This window comes from Taudactylus pleione, unplaced genomic scaffold, assembly GCF_031769625.1.
Source record: "Taudactylus pleione unplaced genomic scaffold, aTauple2 ptg000678l, whole genome shotgun sequence".
In the NCBI taxonomy this organism is placed as follows: Eukaryota; Metazoa; Chordata; class Amphibia; order Anura; family Myobatrachidae; genus Taudactylus; species Taudactylus pleione.
This window is the reverse complement of record NW_028285080.1, coordinates 171,216-198,068: the sequence shown is the minus strand read 5'-3', so window position 1 is coordinate 198,068 and position 26,853 is coordinate 171,216. Positions and strand designations below refer to the sequence as shown.

The following is a 26,853-nucleotide window of genomic DNA, read 5'->3' as shown; positions in this document are numbered from 1 at the left end:
GATACAAACAGGTCAACAGACTGGAAAATACTAAGTTTATTCATTTGGAATTTAAATTAGCAAATTATACAAATTAATTTACATTTTTGTCAGAGAATTTTAAAATTAAATTTGTTTGCAAAACTTACAATTTCAAATGTTTATTTACACATTTAGCTTAAAATTATTTATAGTATTGTAAAATCTATGAATTTTTTATAAAATCTATTAATGAAAGCTACATTTAGCAGATACCTTGAATTGTTTATATGAAATATTCAATAGATCTATGTCTTGCAGAACGCATCTCTTCTGTTTCTAACTCATATTGTTTCATTGCCACAAAGCATTTAATAAATGGTTCACCCAAAGATTCTCTGAAACATTTGTCTTCCTTCGGCGCAAACAGGGCATCTTCTAGTTTCAGTGGTACTGAAGCACCTATCAGGTCTAAAAGGTCTGGGCTACTGTTCTCCCCATGGAAAAAGTCAAGACCTTTCTGTATCCCGTCCAGAACAGCAGCAATTGTGGCTGCTAAAACTAGGTAAGGGTTTGCTGTTGCTGAACATAGCTTTATATTATATGTACAGCTGTTATTATTAGATCCCCGGGTGGCACAAATACTGTCTTGTGAGCCTTTAACATCTTTAGAGAAATGCTTGCGGCAAGAAACTCCTGGAGCAACTAGGCAGCTGAGTGCAGCGGAATGGAAAAGAAGACCTGATAACCATTTCTTGCCCATGTCTGTAAGTTCTTGTACATGATCCACTATAAAATAAATTCTTGATTCCATTCACATCCCACAAACTATGTAATAAATGTCCAGAATTATAGAAACCTACTATATCAGTATGAAAATTTGCCACATAGCTATGTTTCTTAGCTACTTCATTTATGGCAGTTTTAATGGTGAATGCATTGTCAGCTGCCATCTATCCATATTCAGGTTGAAAATAAATCTCCATTTGTCCAGGCCCACTGAAAGATGAAAAGCTCTCAATGTTCTCACCTATGTAATACATGCCATCAAACAGTTCTTGCATGAAAAACTGGTCATGGTCGGTCAACAAGGTTGCAGCAGGCAATTATATTGTTTTTGAATTGATCACTTCAGGAATACCAAATATATAACAATGGTATGTGAACGTGGCATGTAGCAAGAAACCACTTTCCTGAAGTTGACTAAGTAACTATTTGGCTAGATACCGTGGGGAAGTAGGAAGTGGAGCTCCTAAAAAGGTAAATGAGTCACAAATCACTCTGGCAGTTTTTTCAGTCCAAGGTAAATGTTTGTAAGTCTGGTTTCAAGACTACATCATTGTTAAAATGTTCCGAGTTGATGTTGTCTACTTCATTGCCCTCTGAATTCTAAGTCAATACAATGTAGCTCCATGGCATGTAAATACCACTAATCACTTTTTACTACAAAACATATTCGACATGTTACCAAAGTATTTATATTATTCATCATATACGTTTGTATGTATAACGTCTTTGTGTAAATATTTTTTCTTTCACAGATCTACAAATAGCAATGACTACTACTCACATAGCAATGTACAATACATCTGACAATGGGTTTACAAATGTTAAGATATCACAGCTTCTTTTTCTCATTTAAGTTCAATGTAATAGCCTGGATTTTTTATTTTTTTTTCAAAGTATTATCTTGCTCTCTTACTTTTATTTGGATTAATTGGGTCTTTATGCAGATTTTTCTTTCGAGTGCATGCTCATCATTTTGCAATGCAATTTTATTTTCGCTTGGCCTGTAATTGTGTACAACTAGTGGGTAGGAATGGAACTAGAATGTGTAGGAAGACATGGACATGGAACAGGTAGATGAATCATCTGCCTATTGAGCAAAAAGGAGTGAATAGCATGCTAGCAATAAATCCAGTTATCTAGAGTTACAGCAAGTTGATGTAGAAAAACAAATCATATAGGACCTGATTGCAACCTTAAAATACCATCAGTAAAAAAAACACAATATGCAAAGTTGCAAAAATTGTTGTCACTATGAGCCGTATTCAATTAGAGCGGATCCGCGATACTTTTCCGCCTCCCAGACTTTTCGCCTACATTGCGTCTTTTGTAGGTGGAAAAGTATCACGGCCGTTGCCGGCTTTACCCCGTATTCAATATGGGAATACGTGAAAACAGGACCCGGCGAAACTTGAACAGGTGGAAAGTACTGTCAGATTTGGGGAAGTCAGCCTGACACCCCACAAAAGATGCTCTGACATTGGGGGTTAGCTATGATAACCCCCAATTTGGCTTGCTGGAGGTATTTGGTGTATTTAAACGGGCTCAATAGCTGCTAAATAGCGTTTTTCTATACGTGGTGCAGAATAGTATTCAGGAGTATTTTTTCCAGAAAGTAAGTTATCCCAGCAAATTTGGGGTACTTGAAAATGGGGGCCAGCATATTTAAAAGTTGCTAAAGTTAAGTTGAAAAAATTGTGAAAAATCCACCTGCCGCAAGCACCTGCAATCAAAAAACACTTGGGGTATTATTGGGGACCCCCCCAGAGTCAAGTTTGCTAGTTTTTATCTTTGTCCCCCAACATTTTTTTTTTTGCCCCCAAATTCAAAGTGTTTTTTTCTTAAATTTTGACACAGTTTACATTTGGGGGACTGTCTGAAGGCTGCACGGGGGTTCCTGCAATGTTGCCCCCCAAAACCCCAATTCTGCACTTGTTTTCCGCCTGCTATTCATAGGCGAAACTTTTTCGCCTATTACATTGCATTGACTTTCCGCCTAGGCGAAAAGTCTTTCAAATTGAATACGGGTCTATGTATGAATCAAGTAAACAAAATCTATCAATAACAGCAGGTACAACTCTCCTTCTTGTGTCTATATTTTTTAAGGAATTACCTTTGCTCACAAAATCATAACATAGGCATGTGCAAAAAAAGCAGATTCAGGGGTGAATCCCGAATCAGCTAATTAGAATTGGATAGCTATTGCTGGTGACCATAATCATTACATATTTGCATCAGCCCGCTGGCACCCTCATGAAATAGGACGTTGACAATCATATATGCGTCTGTGTGCCTATCTGCATGTGTTTGCAATTAATTTAAATATGCTATTACTTTACTTGGATTACGCTTGAATGCTTCTTCCTTCCCACATCCCCCAGTCACAAGTGGTCATTTCAAATTCACACAAATCTGATAGCCACATATGCTTGCTGTCTGGGCATACACGGAACAAACCAAGAGAAGGGAAGCACCAACACGGGGTGTGTACAGTTTGGCAAGTTTCAGGTCCATATTACTAGTTCATTAAAAACTGTACTTTGGCCCTAAAAATTTGCATTCCTTATCTCTGCATATTGCAATATGGAATGCTTTATTAGGGGCTATTTATTATGCTGCCCATCTTTTTAAAGAGTAATGTCACAACCCGAGTCTGTTTCCCCTGTCGCCGGGTCACTCACCAATTCTGCCAGCATTCTCTGTCACATTCCAGACACATAGGTTTCAGTGTTTCTCGGCCTGCTAGGCCTCAAGCAAGATCTAAGCCTGCTACAGAGTACTGCATTAACAAGACCCGATCACCTGACTGTAGCGGCTAATCAAAGTTATAGCCTGAGCCTCTCCGTACCACCTGTCTCTGCTCAACCTATCCTCAGTTCCTACTGAGTGAGCTATAATGAGCTCCTGTTGCTTACTTGTATCCTGTTTGTACAGTTTTGCTTCCTTCTGCTAAATGGACTCCTGCAAGTGATCTACACCTGGTGCAGCTATTCCACTGGCTGCACGGAGAATCTCAACCTGTTCCTGATATCTGAACCTGCCACTCGCCTGTGTATACCATTCTCATTGCATGGTGAGCATTCCTGGTTCCTGCACCATTGATGCCATCCCTGGTATCATCATTCACTATCCATTCCGGTGTCCGGTCTGAATCCGGTTCTGTCTATGCCTGAGGCATCTATCCCACTAGTTGCACAGAAAATACCTACCTGTTCCTGATATCTGAACCTGCCACTCGCCTGTGTATACCATTCTCATTGCATGGTGAGCATTCCTGGTTCCTGCACCATTGATGCCATCCCTGGTATCATTTACTATCCATTCCGGTGTCCAGTCTGAATCCGGTTCTGTCTATGCCTGAGGCAGCTATCCTACTAGTTGCACAGAAAATACCTACCTGTTCCTGATATCCGAACCTGCCACTCGCCTGTGTATACTATTCTCATTGCATGGTGAGCGTTCCTGATTCCTGCTCCATTAGATGCCTTTCCTGGTATCATCACCTACTACCCATTCCGGTGTTTTGTTGCATATGGTAGTGTTACCATCTGAGTGCTCCTGGATCCTGGACTACAGCGACAACCCAGTTTCAGCCTGGTGAATACGTTGCCAAGATCTACCACTCCAGCATTTCCGGTTACAGTAAGAAGAGTGTTTTTATTATTATATCTAAAGTACTAATCCAGTATCAGCCTGGTCAATCTACTGCCACACTCTCCTCTGATTGCACATAACAACTTGTCTTCAACACTGATGACTCTAGTGGTCTAGTGGGTACAATCCGGCATCTCTCCGCCGAGACCCAGTCAGGGAAGAATTCTTCACTACATGCCAGGAGGTCTCCTTAGGCCAGCCAGCTTGCTGTACACACCTCCAGACACCAACACAGACAAATATTCAACACCGGGTTTACAAACAAATACTAGTCTGACAGGTAAAGTGTAAAGTAAAAGCTAATAAGGGGTATCTGCAGTACCACCTTGCTAAATAGTCTTAATACTCTAAAATGCAGGTTTGACAGCATTTTTTTGTTTAATAAGTAGAACCCTTAGGGGGATATTTATGTATCAAGTCTTGGAGAGGGATACAGTGGAGAGAGATAAAGTACCAACCAATCAGCTCCTAACTGTCACTTTACAGGCTGTGTTTGAAAAATGAAAGTTAGGAGGTGATTAGTTAGTACTTTATCTCTCTCCAAGCTTTGATACATACCCACCTTAGTACTTTAACATAAATTAAAAAAAACAAACAAACATTGATCTGCAACATAGAATGCAGTAATCAAATACATCTTTTTAGTGGTATGAAAGCAATTGGGCCCATACATCTAGCCTATATCAGGACAATTCCCCGTTCTGACGCAGACAGGGTCGTGGGACTGGAGATATCTAAATGTTGGACAATCTTGATTCCCCGATTCCGACCCGAAACTACTTGGAATAAATGAGTCTGGGATTTTTAACATGTCTAATTTCTCTGATTCCCCAGCAGATCACATATCATCGATGTCCACCGATCTGTGTTTTTGGTCACTGATCGGTGGATTGGCAGCGGCAGAACAGGGAATCGGGCTGTAGATGTATGGCCCACATAATTGAAAGGTATACATTTGAAACACTCATACATGCAACATTTCTTTGCAACATTTTCGATTACATGGTAATCATTAGACTAAATGTAAAATATTTTAAGCTTACTTGGAAAATTCGTGCAGGAATAGTCTTTGGCCTCGAGACTCCATGGAGATCGGCTGCTTCAAACCGCACAAAATATATATCTTCTCTAGAAATCTGCTATTTAATATGTTCAACACAAGAAATTAAGGCCCTCATTCAGAGCCGTACGCTCTGAGCAGAGCGCACGCTCTGAATGAGGGCCGGGCTCCATTTTCATGGAGCATCCTCCTGGACGCTCGTATAGCTGTGGGTCACCACCCACAGGCTATACGAGCGTGCTTTTTGATGGCCGCGATGGTCGAGACCATCGCGACCATCGAAATTGCGAGCCGGAGCCTGCGGTTGAGGTTTTCAACCGCAAGCTCCGGAGTGATTTTGGCTCTATCAGAGCCAAAATCACTCCCACTGACATCACTAGTGATGTCAGTGGGCCGGCTTCTGACGGGAGGCGTTCCCATGGGAACGCCCCCGTCAGGGAGGCACGCCCCCGGCACGCCCACCAAAGGGGGCGTGCTGTCAATCAACATTGACAGCACGCCCCCTTTGATCGGACACAACGAGCGAAGGACTTTCCTTCGCTCGTCGCGTCTGGCGCATGCGCACGACGGAGCTCCCTCCGCCGTGCGCATGCTCAGTGCATAACATCGACCCACTTGCGAGCGGACAGCCGCTCGCGAGTGGGTCTGAATCAGGCCCTAAGTTAAGAGAATTCTGATTTCCACTAGCACTTGGAATAACTTCTTTACTAATGATGTGTAAACTATCTGAAACAGAAGGAAATATCATATTAATTGTAAAATAAAATAATGGTAGGTCTGCAATTTTTTATTATGCACTGTGATTACTTGGGGTATTTAGCTCAGTAGATGGATGTCGGTTGTGCAGTGTTTAGTGCTCAAATGTGGACCCATGCAGCTTTTCCAGGTAAAATAAATGAAATGGTGCTTTACTTCCAGCAGGGAAAAACAGGTACAACACAAAGGAACAGAAAATAATAAACAACCTAGACCCTGTTTAGGGCGTCTAACTCACTTCTTGAACCCTTACTACCAGAACACAGGTAATCTGTAAATGCAAAAAAAAGTCTCTCACATGAAATGTCCAAATCTTAGTAGCTCCCCTCTGCCACATGCAGATCTGGACTGGCCTTCTGGCCCACTCACAATTTCAGTCTCAGCCCTGCTTCCTGCAGGGTAACATAGGCTCTGGCCTGGCTTAGCTGGCTGCCACAGCTCCACGAGGTTTGTGTCAGAGAATTTAGGATCTCCCTGCATCCTTCAGGTCTGACCCTGGCCACCCGGCCTGTTTCACTCTGACTGCCGTCCTCCTGGACTGTATGACTTCTCCAGCCCCTCTTGGGCTCTGTGCAAAGGGCAGCCCTTAGGCATCTTCCCACAATGCTTTTCTAGTCTGTGCGGGCGGATCTCCCCTGCCCACACAGAATCTGCTGCTCACCAGTGCCACCTCTGGTGATACTGCCACAGCACTAACTTAACTATGTTCCCGCTTCCCCTGAATGTTGTTGGGCATTTCCACCAACTCTACTTGTATGTCTGTAGGAGCCAAGAAGTTACTTTTGATCATCTCCACAGTTGCTAGAAAAAGCATTCTGCAAATGTGGGTTCATGCTCTACCTCTTTCCTCACATATTTTTAAGACCAAACTTTTCTTTGCCTGGGTAGAATACTCTATACCTAAAAAGCTGTGAGTCTGAAATTTTTTTGAGGTGTAGGAGAATTGTATTAATTCATTACTTGTTACTTTCTGTATATTTACATGACCACTGTGTAATGCTGGTCATACACTATACAATTATCTGTCTGACATATGTCCAATCTGGCTGGTTAGAATGAAAATCTGGTAGTGTATGGGAGCAAATGACAATCGACCATTTGCTCACAAACACTGGGAAACAGACAAAAATGGTTGTTCACACAAATTGGTTAAATCAAACTAATTTAACCAATATGAACAATCGTTTTTGTCTGTTTTCCAGTGTTTGGGACATGGTTGAATGTCATTTGCAATAATAATAATAATAATAATAATAATAATACATTACCAGGTTTTCATTCCAACCAACCAGATTGAACAGATGTCTGACAGATAATTGTATAGTGTATGCTCAGCATAACTCATTCAGTGACTTTCCTATGCTTCTGCAATTAAAATATTTTTTGGGAAAAAAATCCTGTTGATAGAGATAGGGTTATTTACAAGTCATGTAGAAAGGAGTAAATGTACACTAAAGCAGGGAGACCAATCAGCAACTACTCTTTATTTGAGTAGTTATATCACAAAAATGTGGTGAATAGTGTCACATGACCTACTTTGGAAGTGTTCAATGATGGAATGCATAACTCTCATGAGGGGGAGGCATGCCACATATATAAGGAAAACCTTATATGGGTAAATTACTTTCTTTCAAATTAAAAGTTATTGCCATGAGGAAAGATGAATGAACTATTGTAAAAATAAAAGCAAAAGTAGAGGTCCCCAGAGATATATGGCCAGACTGTATAAAAGTCAATTCTGCAGGCAAAACTATACTATAATGGGAATTATACAGTATATCCCCTACTGTAAAATATAAGGCTATGGCCATTTAAAACGACAAACCATGAGTCCAAGAAAAGGTCATAGAGCTTCTATGTGACTTTACATCTTTTTTATTACAGTAAGTGGTTTATCACTTCTAATAATACATGTTTCCATTAGAAATGGAGAAAATTGTTTGTATGTTAAGATCCACATACTGTGTGCATATGTACTTTATTTTGATTAATTGAAGACTTTCAAGGTGCCAGCTTATTTAGTGTAGTAGGGGTTAACCTTAATATATTTGTTTAGAGAAGGGATAATAATCAGAAGTGACTAGGTTATAAAGTAATGTAGTTTCAACTTTTGACCTCAAAACTGTTATGATTAATATGTGTTAACATTAAAACACAATGATAAAAAAATGGAATACAGTATATCTAAAAAAATTATAACTTAAATTATCTTCTGCTTAAGAAGTATTTAATGAACCTTATTTATACACAATTTTAATATTTTATTATATTATGTTAGGCACTGAAAGTACCAGGGCCCATTGCATAGTACTATGGTCTTTGTAAAACTGGCTGCCAGATACCTGTAGTATAAGAGAGGCAGCATATTGCAATTTACATTTTACACAGGCTGCACAGACCCTTATACAGTGGCAAAATTTCAGTCAGGTAAGAAATCTAATTCCAGGGTACAGGGACTGTTGGAGATGATGCCCAAGTGGCAGAGGGGGAAAGGTGGGGGCCTCCAGTGAGGTTCTGCCACTGAAGTTAAGATTGGTGGTAAAACACCAAAGAACTCTGATGATGTTCAAGAGTTAATCTCATAGTTTGAGTTTGCAACCTATAATTCTTGGAGATCCAGAATTCTCCCAAATAAAGATGTATAACGCTGTAGCAGTGTGTGAGTTTTTAATTATTCTTTGAAATCATTGTTTTTAACTATTTATTATAATTTCATTGGTTTCAAAAAAAGGTTCTTTCAAAGTAACTTTCCTGATCCAGAAGGACTGCTCACACTTACTGTTGCCCATAAGGATCTATCTCACTCTAAATAGTACTGACCTTTTAAAAAAGTATCATCCAATCAGTTTTCCTGGTGAGAATATTTTGTTTATATAGGTACAGTGCAAAAATCCCATAATTTCATTATCTCATCACAAGGTGAGGGATAACCACACTACTGTCCCCGTGTACACTGTGGGCCTATGTTGAGTAAACCACTTCTCCAAACACTCTTGTTTCCATGCATATCTCCGCTGGGTACAAAGATCTGTCTAAAATCTGTCATTCACACCAGGTTATAACTAGGGATGTGCGCCGACCACCGTATTTTGGTTTTGGATCTCCCCTGGTTTTGGATCTGGATTGGTTTTGCCAAAACCTCACCTTCGTGTTTTGGTTTTGGATCTGGATTTTTTTCTTAAAAAAAAACAGCTAAAATCACATAAAATTGGCTTTTTTTTGTTCCTACAGTATTAATAACCTCAATAACATTTATTTCCACTAGTTTCCAGTCAATTTTGACCACCTCACAGCTCACAATATTGATTTTTTCATCTAGTTAAAGGGCCAAAAGCTTGCATCCAGCTTGCTGGCTCAAAACTGATTGATATAATTATTAATAAAGTTGAGGACTGTGCAAAGTTGATGGTTGGGATACCCTTGAGGATTGAAGAATTGATAGTTGATAGTTGGTGCAGCGCCTGGCTGTAAAATTGATAATAAATTAATTAAAAAACAATTAATTGGTGCAGCCACTGGCTGTAAAATTGGTAATAAATTAATTAAAAAATAATTCATTGGTGCAGCCCCTGGCTGTAAAATTGATAATAATTAAAAAACAATTCATTGGTGCAGCCCCAGGCTGAATAATTAATAATAAAAAGAAATTCATTGGTGCAACCCCTGGCTGTAAAATTGATAATAAATTAATAAAAAAAAACAATTAATTGGTGCAACCCCAATGCTGAATAATTAATAATAATTTAAGTAAAAAAGTAAAAAACAATTCATTGGGTGCAGCCCCAGGCTGAATAATTAATAATAAAAATAAATTCATTGGTGCAGCCCCTGGCTGTAAAATTGATAATTAATTAGAAAACAATTAATTGGTGTAGCCCCTGGCTGTAAAATTGATGTTAAATAAATTATAAAAACAATTCATTGGTGCAACCCCAGGCTGAATAATTAATAAAATGAAATTCATTGGTGCAGCCCCTGGCTGTAAAATTGATGATAAATTAATTTAAAAACAAATCATTGGTTCCAAAACCAACCATAACATTAATTTAAAATGTCAGGCAGCAATACCCCAACCAGCACATAATGGAAAAGAAAAAGGTGCAAGATGGAACAGTCCTTGGGCCCTCCCACCCACCCTTATGTTGTATACAAAACAGGACACAGTTTAACAAACCAATCATTTCATCAACAAGGAATGCCAATTGTGGCTGAAATGATAGGTTTGTTTGGACCCCCTTAAAACAAGCTGCCAATGTGAATTGGACATGGAAATGCAAATGATCCCATATACAAACTGGCTTTACATTACAAGTTGTCGTCATCCTCGTCCTCCCCATCAGTGTGTACATCCTCATCCTCTTAATTAGTCCCCGCTGCAATCCACCATAGGCACCTCTGTAATTTTTTGATGTAATTGTTGGTAGAGGTCTTCCTCGTGGAATTTGTAATTCATTTTTAAATGAACATCATCTTGTCCACATTTTGAGGAAATAACCTCCTACGCCGATCACTGACAAGGTTGCCAACTGCACTGAAAATTCTTTTGGAGTACACACTGGAGGGTGGGCAACTTAAGCAATGCAAAGCCAGTTTGTGTATGGGACTCCAAATTTCCTCTTTTTCCTGCCAGTACTGAAAGGGACTGTCTGACATGCCTATTAGGATGTTATCTCTGAAATAGTCCACCATTCTGTGAATGGAGACCGTATCACACATAGTCACGGTAGACATGTCACTAGTAGGCAGTTCTCTTAGGCCCGACCAGATGTAATTTTTTGGTGAACGATCTGCATGACCAGCAGGCTTTCTGTAAGGAAAATTCAGTTTTTTCCTGGCAGCTGCAGAAACTGAAGGAGGAGAAGATGGCGTTTCACGTGCGGCTGCAGCTGACAATTTTTTTAACAAAAGCTCTTTGCATAGTTTTAGATTTCGGTCTGTTGGAAAAAAACTCACAAGGTAGGACTTAAACCTAGGATCCAGAATGGTCGCCAAAATATATTTTTCAGATTCCAAAAGATTGATGACTCTTGGATCCTGGTGAAGTGAATCAAGGGCTTGATCCACCAGTCTGACATACCTTGCGCAATCGCTCCATTTCAGCTCCTCCTTCAGTTTCTCCAGCTGTTTTTGCAAAAGTTTGATGAGGGGAATGACCTGACTCAAGCTGGCAGTGTCTGAACTAACTTCACGAGTGGCAAGTTCAAAGGGTTTGAAAACCTTGCACAACATGGAAATTATTCTCCACTGCGCTTGAGTAAGGTGCATTCCCCCTCCACAGCCTATGTCATAGGCCATTGTATAGCCCTGGATGGCCTTTTGCTGTTCCTCCATCCGCTGAAGCATATAGTGGGTAGAATTCCACCGAGTTACTACCTCTTGCTTCAGCTGATGGCAGGGCAAATTTAACAGTAACCGCTGGTCATGCAATCTTCGACAAGCGGTCACCGAAGGTCTAAAATGGCCGGATATTTTGAGGGCCACTGAGAGCATCTCCTGCACGCCCGTCATTTTTTAAAAAAATGTTGCACCACCAAATTGTGTGAGCAAAACATGGGACGTGTTGGAATTTGCCCACATGTAATGCTCTCACAATATTGGTGGCATTGTCTGAAATCACAAATCCCGAGAAGAGTCCAAGTGGGGTAAGCCATTTAGCAATGATTTCCCTGAGTTTTTCTAAGAGGTTCTCAGCGTTATGCCTCTTAGTGAAACCAGTTATACAAAGAGTAGCCTGCCTCTCTATCAGCTGTCTTTTGGTAGATGTTGCTGCTGCTGTTGTAGGCAATACACCTACCCAGTGGGCTGTCACAGTCATGTAATCCTTAATTTGCCCTGTCCCACTTGTCCACATATCGGTGGTCAAGTGGACAGTGGGTACAATGGCGTTTTCTGACTGATGAAGCGGCTGTGAAACACGCGTCTTGGATCCGGGCACTCCCGCTGTGTACAGGCGGGACTGCGGACAGATCCTGTTCACCCCTTGCCGGCTCGATTTTGAGCAAGCAGGTACCTTTCCTTCCCTCTTTCTAGGTGTGCACGGAGACCGATACATTTGAGTGAGTGATTAGCTCTGCAACAACCAAAAGGTAGACAGAGCATAACTCACCATATACCTGTCACTGTGCCACCTTCACTATCTTTTTTCTATCACTGTATACGAATCTGTGCTTCTCACTACCCACCAATACCTTCTGGCATGTGAGTGGCAGCAGCACTATTTTCGAACATATACTGTGTTAACCCCACATTTATTCTATTACCTCCCCCCCACTCATCAGAGTTATTTATTTTACTATTATCCTATTTTTGGGCACTCTCATTAGAGTTCAGTCCGAATAGGCTCCTGCACTATTCATACCAGGCCCCTTTTCCTGACTGAATCTGAAAGCAGATGCTCATTTAACTCATTCTTACCCTTGGATAAACATAACTGCACGCTCACATGTCATTCACTGTTTGGATTACATAATGACAGGCAGCAGCTGCCGTTCTGATGACCAATAAAGGGATCTTTCTCTATATATATACATCTGAGTCTCCTTTATCTCACTATATTCAAAGGTACCTGTCAATTTACTGTATATATGGCTATTGGTGGATTCACAAACGTTATTTATTACATCTTTATGGTTACTTGTGTTATTTTGTTAACAGGATAGATGTATGATTGTGCTTTTCCTCAATATCCAATTTTGTGGTTATAAACATAGGGAGTTCTTGGTATATACATATTCCCGTATCATTATAATATAATATCCATATAACACTTCTGTGATGATTTTTTCTTTGCTTGCTGTTAACCCATTGTGTCATTGCACTTATTGATCCAATACTAACGGTTTTATGATAAAACACATTATCTATATACATTGGATCAGCTCTACAACACACTACTCTACTTGTGTTGTTAGGTATGTAAACCAATCATTATACCTTTAGTAGTTGTAATTTTGCAACAATACATTTCATTTCAACACGGTGCTCTGACAATAAGAGAGGTGTACTCTGAGAATCCATCTGAGGATACATCATTTCCTACTCTCTGCTGTCACCAATTAATACTTCACCCTGCTTTTCGCATCAGTGATATATACAATTATCATGTATAAATGTCTTTATCTTGTACTGTTTGTCATTATTAATATATATATATATTGTCTTTGTCTTGTACTGTTTGTCATTATTAATATTCATAATTTGTGTGTCAGTATTGACAAATATATGGCAGATCTGACGTTTTAATACATATTAATTAAAAGATATTTTTTAATTTGATCTAATATCACATAAGTGTGACCCCAACTTGAGTTCTTTTTCCTTCTCTGTTTGTTGCATTATCCCTACTCTCGAGGGGAGCACCTTCACATTTGTTATTCTCATACCCAATTAGGGTTGTATATGCAAAATAGTGTATCTAATTACATATATATTAGAGTAATTCTCTTATCCAGTGCTCAAGGATAACTCCCTATCTCCCTTTCCCTGGTTAGTCTGACATTAATAAGGCTTTTTTTAATGTCCTTGTACAGACTTGAAATTGCTGTTCTAGCGAAGTTGAATCTAGAAGAGATCTGGTAGCGAGGACAAAGGGCCTCAATTAACTGTTGAAAACCCATTGCAGTAATGGTGGACACTGGAGCACATCTAATACCAGCATAGCGGTTATGTCATCAGTAATCCGCTGTGCAACTGGGTGATTGCTGTCACACTTGTTTGCCCTTGCAAATGATTGTTTGACAGTCAATTGTTTTTTGGAGGATACGCTACAAGTAGTCTTCCTCCTAGTCCCCTTCTGGGATGAAGATCCACTCACAGCAACAGGCGTAGTCATCAAGGATCCTTCTGAAGAATCACAGATAGGAGAGGAGTCAATCATGCTTCGAATAACAACATTGGATGCAGCAGGACTACTCCTGATGATGACTGAGGATGTTGATGATGCAGGTGTTGGTGGTGGAGATCAAAGGCGCTTGGATCCCATAGAGAGGGAGCAGGTAGGTGATACTGGACTTGTTATGTTTTGAGTTTTGGAACTTGGCGACATACACTTTGATATTTGAAGAATGCGCTCCAAGTGACGTAACAAGGAGGTTCCTAGGTGGTTTAGGTCCCTCCCTCTACTCACTCTTGCTTGGCAATGGTTACATATGGCTTGACAACTGTTGTCTGGATTGGGGTGGAAATAATTCCACACATGAGAAGTTAATTTTTTTGTCTTTTGCCCCGGCATGACAACAATGGGCTTTGGCTTTTTCAATCCATGGGCAACAGCTGTTGCCTTACTTACACAAAGGACATCCTCGGCATCAACATCCTCATCACCAACATCTTCGTCATCAACATCCTCATCAATCTTAGTGCCTTCAACTACCAAAATATCCTCCTCCATGTGCAATTCCACAGAAGCATCCTCGATATCTACGTCTGCAAGATGTTGACTGCCCTTCCCCACATTTACAGAGGGCACACAAATGTTGGAACTTGGAGGATCCTCCAGTACACTAGTATTTAGGTCTGGCTCACAAATGGCAACCGTGGACACACTTGGACTCTACTCAGGGATTTGTGATTTCGATTTCTCAGGGCACACAGTTGTTTTTTCCGAAGCTGCCTTACTCTTCTTAACTGTCAATTTTTTAATGGTACTACCACCACTACTACTACAAGCAGAAGGGCAATTAGAACCAGCAGTCAACATAAATAAAGGCTAAGGCCTTATCCTTTCCTTGCCACTTTGTGTAGTGAATGGCATATTGCCAATTTTTTGTTTCTCTAATGGCAACTTGCCTTTTGATTTTTTTTTCTTTACTATAGTAAAAGTAGCTTTACCATATCCATGGCGTGACTTAAGCCCTGGGTCACGGGCCTTCATAGAGGACGAGGAAGTTGACGGCCTTGCATTATCATGATGACTGCTGGCGGCAGCTACACCATGTGGTTCTTGACCTTGCTCTCCTGTCATGTGACAGCCCTACATATTTTCTGCTGTCTTGAAGCAGTGTCACAAGCACCAATAGTGTAGCCAAGGTGCAGTTACAAAATTCACAAACGTGCAGTCGTGCAGACACAGAAAAATATTACACAAAAAAGACACTATTTGTTTTATTTTTTGGGGGGGGTCCAGAACTTGGGCCCAGAGCACAGATTGATGATGACTGGAGCAGTGGGCAGCACTAGGTTGCGTTTCTGTATATTGTGCGGCTAAGTCTAACACGCACACACAGAAAATAATAAAAAGACAATATATTTTTTTTCGGGTCCAGAACTTGGGCCCAGATGGACGCAGCACACAGCACAGCACCAGCCCAGATGGACGCAGCAGACAGAATAGCACCAGCCCGGATGGATCAACACCAGCCCAGATGGATGCAGCAGACAGCACAGCACCAGCCCAGATTGATCAGCACCAGCCCAGATGGATGCCACAGACAGCATAGCACCAGCCCAGATGGATCAACAACAGCACCAGCCCAGATGGACACATCAGTCAGCACAGCAGTGACAGCACCAGATGGATCAGCAATGCACCAGCCCAGGACACAGCAGACAGCATAGCGACAGGACAGCACAGCACCAGCACAGGTAAGTACCTCCCAGCCCTACACTACCCACCCTCCCTGTTCAGTCTCCACAGCTGGAGTGAAATGGCAGCCGCCGCGTGGTCCCTTATATATAGAGATGAAAGCTCGTGAGCCGCGAGATTTCATCTCTACGGTTTTGCCTCGGTTTTTGCTCGTGGGCCAGCGGGGAAACCAAACAAGCGTTCGGTTCTCGCCCCGGAACTCAAAATTCGGGTGGGTTCGGATCTCTGAGTTCTATTAATAAACCCAGTAATAAGCTGTATTTCATTTAAATTCAGGCAATGTTAGTTCCAAGGTATTGCAATAATTTGTCAAGATGACTAATCACGTCAGGGTATCCCCTTCTGATCAGTCCCTACAGCCCTACACTGACTCTCAAAAATATGAGCATTGCTCTGCATCACTTGACTCCAAGTATCACACAGATTTTAAACACAAATTATGCTTCTTCCATGGGTTAGGTACTGGCTCACTGGCTTAAAGAGACAGAACCACACCCAAGCATATCAATTGATGAGTACCTGGGAAATAAGATGACACAATTTGACTTGCATATGGGAAATTAGGATGCATGAGAAAGTGTGACCACAAAACATTTTACATAAACAAATGGCTTTAATCTATGGCACTCAACCATCTGCAGTGCCTGTGGTATGTGACAACACCATTTAAAAAAAAAAATCACACATATGTGGTTAGTTTGACAAATTATTACAAAACAGTAATTTGGAACTAACATTCCCTGAACTTAAATGAAACAGTTTGGAATGTATTTAGGTAAATGCTAAGTCTGCATGATTTTTTTTATATAACAGGCACAGCAGAAGGTTGAGTGCCATGAATTAAAGCCAATTGTACAGTACAATAGTAAAGATGAAAATGAAAAAGTTAATGCTAAAGATAATCTATAAAATAAAATCTATTACTGATTACAGAAAAAGAAAGATGAGTTGGGAAAAAAGAGATGGAGTAAGAGGGGGAGAAAGAGGACTAAAAGAGGGGAGAGAGAAAGTAAAAAAAATAAAACAAAGGTAGTGCTTGGGAAAACATCTAATATACAATAAATACATACTATAAAATAAAAAGAATATATTTAAAATATGATTGATGTCAATATGAAGTACTGCAGTATTATTAGAATTATAAATAAAAGCAGACTTTATAATGTAATATTTAATTGAATACAAACAATATGCAATTATGTTTTGTTTACACCTCTATTCTGGACAGGATTCTGACATTCCATATATTTTATTAATTGATTGTTTTTGAAATTAGATTCATTAATGATTGAATAAGTACATTTTGAGAAATAGGCATGATGTGCACACTTATGATTAGATTATTTATGCATGAGTTAAATTTTTAAATAATTGATTTTATATTTTTAATTTACAATTGACATATTTAATAAGGCAGGTCAGACTTTATGCTGCTGGTCAGATTTCTTCCTTTCTTCTATAGTTTACAGTACCTTGTTTGTGAAAGGTTTTGCAATCATCTCATTTCCTGACCTATCTGCTTTGCTATAATGATCAATTGTTCTCATTGATGAATATTAATTATGGTACTATAGCTCTTAAAATTGCTTTTGCGATAGGTTACTTTTCTTGGCACGTCTGTTTGAGTTCTATACCAAGTTTTTCTCATTATTGTGTGTAACTACTATATCTGATTGTATTTTGGTATTTTTCTCTTTTCAATTGTTTGTCTCACTACAATAAAAGTATATATATATATATATATATATATATATATATATAATAAAAAGAAAAGCTGGATTAATCAAGTATTAGTACATTGCAAGGTCATATTTCATAAGAAATCTTGTGTTTGCCCCTGGTAGCAGTGGATCATGGACAAGGTACTGCATCTGGACATAATTGACTCTGGACTACAGCCTTGCCAGCTAGGAGCAGAAACTAAACAACAGATAGATTTCCGGCTATTACTACAGTTATATGTGGCCAATACAATTATAGTTTTGGTACAGGGACACCTTGTGTTTGTATTTATTTATTTTTTACACAATTTGATATGCTGTATTATGAGTGTTGATAACACATTTGAAAGGCCAACTGCCACCTATAATTCAAAGGAATGTACAGTTCACATATGGATATAATTTTTGGACTTTATATGCCAATTAATCTTTAGTACTACAGTACTGTATATTATGTTGTATATACATTTATCCAGAACAACTATACTCTGCATAATGTTGTATAGGTCAATGTGACCCTTTAAAAATAACACATTTAAAACATTTATAATCATGTCATTTATATTTATACCAGATTTCTTAACACAAATTATTCTGAAACACTTATAAAACTGTAAAATTTATTGTGCAGCTTGGCAAATGAGTGTAAATCATTGTTCTCACTGTATATGTTATCTTTTTTTTCTAAGGGACCAATCACATATTGATAATTTTCTTAAGATATGAAGATTTCAGTTGTCAATGGTGATTGACAGCTTGCCCCGTTTTGGAGGCGGACAGGGGGGGTGGCTGGGCAAATGGAGGCGTTCCTGCAGGAACGCCTGCCGTTTGTGGGCAGCCCTAGTGACATCACTCGTGATGTCAGTAGGTGGACTTCCTACTCTATTAGAGCAGGAAGTCCACTGGGGCTTGCGGCCATGAGACCCTACCACAAGGATCTCGTCGCAAGCCCGATGGTCGCGATGGTCTTGATGGTCTTTGGGTAGAATTCCTCTACCCAAAGCAGAATCCTGGTTACCTCCCTCATGGCGGCTCTGCTTTTTGTGCCGCCCTGCCTGTTTATATACGCCACTGCAGTGGCGTTGTCCGACTGGACTCTGATTGCCTGACCCTCCAGCAGCGGATGCGCCAGCTGGAGAGCATAAAATACCGCTCTCAACTCTGGGATATTTATAGGCAGTCTGGCTTCCTGCTGCGTCCAGTGCCCCTGAAAATGCTTTCCCAGAGTCACTGCTCCCCAGCCCCTCAGACTTGCGTCCGTGGTGAGGAGGGTCCAATCCCACACCGCAAACCTTCTTCCCGCCAGCAGGTGGGAAGAGTTCAACCACCAAATGAGAGATGTTCGAGTCTGAGGTGCCAGGAGAACTCTCTGATGGAGAAAGAGGTGGGATCCTGACAACTGGGAGAGGAGATCCAGTTGAAAAGGACGGGTGTGAAATCTTGCATACTGAATCGCCTCGAAGGCCGCTACCATCTTCCCAAGAAGGCGGATACAGAGATGTACAGACACTCGGTGATGTTGTAAGACCAGGCGCACCATGTGCTGAATGGAGGCCGCCTTGTCTTGAGGCAGGAAAACTTTTTGTTGCACTGTGTCCAGTTTCATTCCCAGGAATAGTAAGCGTTGTGTAGGGATCAGGGAGGACTTCTTGAAATTTAGTATCCAACCACGTTGCAAGAGAATGCTCTGAGTTAAGTGAATGTCCCTTAACAGCCGAGCTTCCGATGAGGCTTTTATCAAGAGATCGTCTAAGTATGGAACAATGACGACCCCTTGACCATGCAGCAGGGCCATCATTGCCGCTGTACTTTTGTGAATACTATTGGAGCTGACGAAAGACCGAAAGGTAGGGCCTGGAATTGAAAATGCGAGTCTGGGACCGCAAAACAAAGGAAGGCCTGATGGGGGGGCCAGATGGGGATGTGGAGATAAGCATCCTTTATGTCTAAGGACACCAGAAACTCGTTCCTGTCGAGACCCGCTATAACGGATTGGAGAGATTGCATCTTGAATTTGAAAACTCGAAGATGAGGGTTTAAATCCTTGATACTGAGTATGGTCTCATGGAGCCGTCCGGTTTGGGCACCACAAACAGGCTGGAATAAAACCCTTGACCTCTCTGGTGGGTCGGAACATTCACTATTACCTGAGACAATAACAGCTTTTGTATTGCCTCCTGAATCTCTCCTCATTTTTCTGCAACCAGAGGTAAACCGGTTTTGAAGAAAAGGAGGCTGGACCCTGCAGTCCAACTTCAGGCCGTGAATAATGATGTCCCTGACCCAGGCATCCTGGCAAGACTGGATCCAAATCTCCTTGAAATGTAAAAGGTGCGCCCCAACCCTGGGATCCCCCAAATCAGAAGGACGTCATGCGGCAGGCTTGGCAGCTGCCTTGTCCTGCTGTGTGTTGGAGGCGGCTGATGCCGAAGCTCTACTGCGGCCTCTGGAAAAAGCCGGAGCTCCTCTGGAACGCCCTCTAAATCTTTCAGAAGCACGAAAGGACCGAAAGGAGGGACCTGCTAAAGGTCTTCTAGTAGGAGGAGGAGTTGCAGATGGTAGGTAAGTGGATTTCCCACCTGTAGCTTGCGAGATCCACTTATCTAATTCTGATCTGAAAAGTACCTCCCCAGTAAAAGGAAGGGCCTCTACCGCTCTCTTGGACTCTGCATCTGCTTGCCATTGATGCAGCCACAGAGCCCTTCTAGCAGATATAGCTAATGCTGAAGATCTGGCGGATAGATTACAAATGTCCTTAGACGCTTTCCAAGGAATGCAGCTGACTCTGCAATCTGTTCGGCTAACTGAATTAGGTCATCAGTTTGCGTACCTGTCTTAATCCCCTCTGCCAGCTGCAGCGCCCAGGCTTCAATGGCCTTATTTACCCAACTAACTAGTGCTGGACGCATCAAAACCCCTGCAACTATATATAAGGATTTTAATGTGTGTTCCATCTTCCTATCAGAGGTTTCCTTTAAGGAAACAGCGCCAGGCTCCGGAAGCACCGTTTTCTTGGAAAGACGGGCTACTGATGGGTCCACTGCTGGAGGAGTTTCACATAATCTCCTACTATCAGGTGGAAAGGGGTAATAAGACAGATATTTCTTAGAAATTTGAAATTTTTTGTCTGGGTGTTTCCATGCGGAAGAAAGAATCTCATCCAGGTTTTTCAGTAACCTCTAAATCCTCTACATGTAACACCTGGCGTACTGCTGTAATTAAAGCATCCACGCCCTGAGATGCAGATTCGGGGTCCTCAGGAATGTAAATTTCCTCTTCCTGAACCTCGCCCTCTTCAGGGTCCTGCAACTCCTCATCCTCTGATTCATCCCAGCGTAAGGGGCTATGAATCAATCTCTTACTAAGTACCTGAGCAGGAGAAGAAGCAGACGTAGCCTGGGACATTGCTTTTGTAAGTCCCTCAACAGATCTGGCCAATGAGCAAGCCCAATCTGGTTCAGCTGCTGTCTGTCTTAGCCTTTCCCTGTCCTTGCAAGCTGCTTCCAGCTCTGATGACAGATTTTATATAACTGATGTCAATTGATCAAACCACATAGGTTGAACTACAAGATCAGTATCTTGAGGCAGAGACACACATTTGTCACACAGTAAGGAAGTATTAGACTGTCCCTGTGTGAATTTCTCACCTCAAGTCTTGAAAGAAAATGATTTTTGGGCAGCTTTAAACCCCTTGGTAGACATGTCTATACCACAGACACCCACACACACACAGAGAAAAGGATAGTAATACTGTAATAACAGATTATACAAACACACCAGAGACCCTTCTGAAAGGGGCACAGAGGGAGATAAACTATGGTCTTTGCAGCTCTAACAGAATAGTGCTGATAACAAGAATAAAATGCAAGTGCTGATACACAGAGTACTAGCCTGACTCCTGACACAGCTCTCTGTACAGTCTCCACCCTGTAGTGCGTGTAAAATGGCCACCAGCGTCCTTCTGGAAGCACTGTGGCTGCTGGGAGGCAGGAGCAGAAGGAAACTTAGGCTCCACCCCCCGCTATGGCGCTCTCAGCGCTAGCAGAGCGCACAGTGGATGCCCACCTAAACACTTGTCCTGGCTCCTCTGCTAACCAGAGAGCCAGGTATACACTAACCTTAGCCCTGCCTGTGCTGCGGCGGGCATGTGCTACGGGGTCCCGCGACGTGCACTGCATGCAGCGCGTCTTTGGGCACCCCAGAGACTGAGGTCTCTGTAGCAGGAGACCTCAGCGCAAACCACATGCAGCAGCGGTGAGGTCTCCCCGGCAGCTCCATCGGCGCAGACAGGCAGGGGCAAAAGGATGCCTGTCTGTCCTCTTGCACAATAGAAGATCTTGAACTTTTCAGAGCCCTAAGGAGGCTTATGTCCAGCTCCCAGGGCACATTTTTTAGACTGACCTGGGGGGTATAGAGGGGGAGGAGCTAGCTACCAGTAGTTTTCATTTAAAGGTGCCAGCTCCCGGTTAACCCACTCCTATACCCCATTGTACTGAGGCTCCAGTGTCCCCTGGTGGATGAAGGAGAAATAAGTATTATTCTGACACACTGTTTTACACTGCATGGATACCTGACTATTTTAGTTTGCTTTTGACTCTGTATCCCTAGCTGGCTAACTATTTCAGCAACAGCAATTGCAGTAAACAGCACTACACCAGCAGGGAGAGAGATAGTTTCCCTATACAGGATTTTTATTTTTAATAATACCTTTTACATTTGAAGGTTTTCTTTGTGCTATCAGAATGAACTACCAATTGAAGGTTTTTTATTTCATATGACATTTATTTTATTTGCTATAAATAAATATATTTTTTAAGTAAACCATTTATAATATCTGCATTCCATTTTTGTGATGCACACATAGTTTAGTTTAAGTACACTAATTTGTGCCAAGATTTAATTAAAAATACTATGTAGCATTATAATTTTTAACAAATAATTTACTTAAAAACTATTTGCTGTAAGCTTTAGCATAACACAGAAATACACAGAATTCACATCAGGCATATACCTGCATACTCTGGAATTAATATTCTTCCCATTAAGCTCAGTTGCAGGAAAATCAACCTTTGTCTCTGAAGCAATACTTAACTTATTGGGTATTAATATCTGGTTTCCATCAAATTGACAAATAGGATGTATTGGCTGTTTCTCTCTTTCTACAGGTCTTGGCAAAATATGTGAATTGTTTATCTCAGTTACTTTTGTGGACTGTGACTTCTGATTTTCTTTCTTCAAATGTAGATGGAATGTTTCAAAAGTTAAGCTTTGTTTTTCACTTACATTTTCAGTACATTTTGGAAGTTGTATCTGAGTTATGCTAGTGCTGCTTTTCAGGTTACATTGGTTTTTATGATTAACTAATGGACTCTCCTTCAGAATGTTTTTTAGCTCTTCTAATGTCTCTTTGGGTATTCCTGAGCCCAGAGGTAACAGCTCTCTCTAATTGACTTTGCATAAATATTTTTGTTACGTTTTTTTTTGGCTTTTATTTTTTCTTTGGGCACGTCCTCAGCATTTTTGGTGCTAGAAAGCTGTAGAGACCCCAGCGGCTCCTTTCTTTGTTTTGCCTGTTCTTTTTAGATGTATTATCTCCTTTGTAGTCTGTTTGTGCAGTACCTTGTTTTGAGAAGTAGTTTATAGACATAGCAGATGCTTGACATTTGTTTTCCATATCATATATGTATGCAAAATAAGAATTATTCAAGGAACTTACAGAATTTGATTCATCTATCTTCTCCCAATCTAATGGATGAATATATTTTCCAGTAACTTTTACTCCTCTTTTTCTTCTAAGTCTTGATATCACACTGCCATCTACTTCATCATTTACAGTGTTGCCAGGGTCCTGAAGTCATCAAAGTAAATATTAATCAGGGTGTACAATCCCTTTTTGTTTGAGTCAGACACGCTCGCTAGGATGCGTTCGCTCGTAGCTGGGTGATTTTCACTTTATGTGCATGTGTACGCATCGCATTGCGCGTGCGCAAACCAGTGCGAGAGATTGGTAAGTGTTTGCTCGCTGCACATAGACTGCCCAGCAGAGTGAGTGACAGGAGAAGCCGTTTGAGATTGGTGACAGAGGCTGGCTGCTAAAAACGGGGAAGTGGAGATGCGAACGCTGGCGTGCTTGAGCGTCTCAACGCCGTTTCAGAGGCATGCATAATTTAGAGGCAGCACCATAGTACAAGTCACCTGGCTGGATTTTACACTGAAGTGCTCGCAGTGCTTGTGGTAGGGTATGGTCCGCCTCAAGTGCTGCGATCGCACCCAATGGTGCTCGATATACCAATGGTTGCATACACTTCCTGGAGATGACGTGCGCAAGTGGGCGTCTGTATACACAAAGCGATCGTACGCCAAGACATAGTGGGCATGCTAATGCCTTGCCGTACGATCGCCTGCCTACCCAAATTTGCATACACTGGGTGCGAGCGTACGCATCTAGTGAGCGGGTTTGAATGAGCTCCTCAGTCCCTTAACCAAGCCAATTAATTTAACTTAATTAGCAAAAGAGTATTAGGAGAGTAATGTAACAATAACATACATACGCTGATAAACATTATCTTTTCATTAATTTTATATATTATACATTTTTTATTTCTCTGTTAGACATTTGAAGAACTGTGTGGACATATACTGTACAGTATGTTACTTTATTTTATTGTTTATTGATCATGCAGCCAAATCGCAGCTTTATGGTCCTTGTATTTACACATTCCTTGTTTTTTTTCCCTGCCCAAAATACAAAAGTTCCAAAAATACTTTACATTCTGTATACAGAGCTGGATGTGTTTTATTGCAATACAATAAATACTGTTTTTATCCCAACTGTTTAAAATCTTATTGTACTGAAAATATACATTTGTTTGTTTTTTTTATCATGGAAAGTCAACATGCTGGAGTCTGGACTAACAAACACAATAAACCACTATATTTTACTGTAAACTGTCTTCTGTATTATTTTGTATTTATTTTACCTCAAGTCTGAATTGTTTCCAGATTTTCTAATTTCCTCGTTTTAAACTTTTGTAACAGATTTTGTATACATTTTCCTAGTACCTTTAAAAGTATATATAATACATGGCAATTGTTGCAATGAGAAATGCTTGAACTTATATGAAGTTCTCTATTTTCTTTCTTTGTAGTGGATCATCCTAGGTTGCATTTTGTCCTTTCATTTTAAATAATTTTCTTCTCTCTCATTCTGTTCTCTCTTATAACCCTTTTACACAAGCCAAATAACCAATGTTATAATCGGCTTAACCCAGGTCATGGCTCAGTGTAAAAGGGTCCAGGGTTGATTCCTGGGTTGAGTGACACGGCAATCCAACCCGGGTAGCTTGCAGGGTTTAACATGAGAGCTACCTGGATTACTTGGCAGTGTGAATGGGACCCTACCCGGGTCCCATTCACAACATTGGAAGATGCGGATCCCCGATGCTTGGAAATGACATAGGGCCTGATTCAGACCCACTCGCGAGCGGCTGTCCGCTCGCAAGTGGGTCGATGTTATGGACTGAGCATGCGCACGACGGAGGGAGCTCCGTCGTGCGCATGCGCCAGACGCGACGAGCGAAGGAAAGTCCTTCGCTCGTTGTGTCCGATCAAAGGGGGCGTGCTGTCAATGTTGATTGACAGCACGCCCCCTTTGGTGGGCGTGCCTCCCTGACGGGGGCGTTCCCACGGGAACGCCTCCCGTCAGAAGCCGGCCCACTGACATCACTAGTGATGTCAGTGGGAGTGATTTTGGCTCTGATAGAGCCAAAATCACTCCGGAGCTTGCGGTTGAAAACCTCAACCGCAGGCTCCGGCTCGCAAATTCGATGGTCGCGATGGTCTCGACCATCGCGACCATCACAATGGACGCTCGTATAGCCTGTGGGTGGTGACCCACAGCTATACGAGCGTCCAGGAGGACGCTCCATGAAAATGGAGGCCGGCCCTCATTCAGAGCGTGCGCTCTGCTCAGAGCGTACGGCTCTGAATGAGGGCCATAATCTCCAAAGTGCCAACAGAAGAGTTCCACTGCACATGGGCGGAATGGAAAAACCCGGGTCGCCTCCGCAGTGTGAAAGGGGGGGTCAGACCCAGGACTTTGCTGTAAAAGGGGTATTAGCCTCTCTTCACATTACATAATTTTGTGATCACATTTATCATATATTCTACTCTCGTGTTGTTATTACTTCCTTATTTTCTGCATTTAAAAGAAAATGTTTTTGTTTTGTCCAAATACTTTCTTCCACGTGTTTCTTTCATGCAATTTAGCAAAATATTTTATGTAACTGCATCCTGTCTTTGAATGTTTATTATATTATTTCCTTATATGCACACATCACTGTACAATCATCAGGACATGGTTCAAAAAATAACTTTGTGTAATTTCTATTATTGTTTGTATAAAATGAGCTCTCACACATTAGGTAGACAATCACGTATTACCTACAGTGCTATTAGTTTCATTCATGATAGACACAGCTAGAACTATAGAACTAGAGATGTCCATGGGAAGGGCACCTTTGCAACATTCTCATGATGGCATGCGTGCATTGTTTGCAAACCATTCAAAGGCTAAGCCAATGATGGTTTACTTGTGCATACCTCCAAATAAGCAGGATTGCTAGCCATATATCAGTGCTTCTGTAAAAGTGGGGTAGGGGGGGTTCAAGGTCATATCGGTAGAACCATTGGAAAAGGTAAACAATAATGTCAACCATTGCTTAGCTAGCATTGAATAGAAAAACCCTTGCCATAGAAAACCCCAAAATATTTATAATTACAAACCATCAGATTCCGATGGCAATCCCTACATAAAAAGCATATAATTATAGAAATGATTTACCTCTATGGTAAATGCATTCTCTGCACTCAGTGATATACAAAACACAATAAAGAACATGCTGTAATCCAGGTAAATGCTGCACTTCAGTAAGTACTGAAAATGTGCTTATTATAGAGATTAATTGCACCTATAACAACACATTCTAGCTGAATAACCACAGGGAAAGCATAATTGTTTACTATAATTGCTTCACTTCTAAATAATGGCATAGATTTTAACTATTTGTTATGGAAACTAAAAAGCATGGAAGTCTATATTTTCATTGTTTATTATCAAAATAAATAAATGTCCATACTTTTGAAAGCTACAATTGATATTTTTTCAGTTTTTCTCTTGCAAATACAGTGACCTCACAATTTCTACTGTCATACACAGTAGGATGTTTTGGGTTCATTAATAAGTGGATAGTGTAGTCTGTAGGATAAATTACTTGAGTCAAGCTAATAGAATGAATGGATATCAAGATATCCCCGAGTGAGTTCTGACTGTTCAT

The 26,853-nt window shown here is 41.0% G+C and overlaps 1 protein-coding gene across 1 annotated transcript; it reads right to left on the bottom strand.

Moving 5' to 3' along the window:
* Window positions 1-244: 244 nt before the first annotated feature.
* On the bottom strand, window positions 245-26,853 carry LGSN (lengsin, lens protein with glutamine synthetase domain). Its single transcript, XM_088455918.1, is given in 10 exon segments — window positions 245-740; window positions 742-1,263; window positions 1,265-1,401; window positions 5,442-5,571; window positions 6,115-6,180; window positions 13,136-13,147; window positions 22,566-22,956; window positions 22,992-23,096; window positions 23,099-23,366; window positions 26,791-26,853. Coding segments are annotated over 10 exon segments (2,190 nt in total).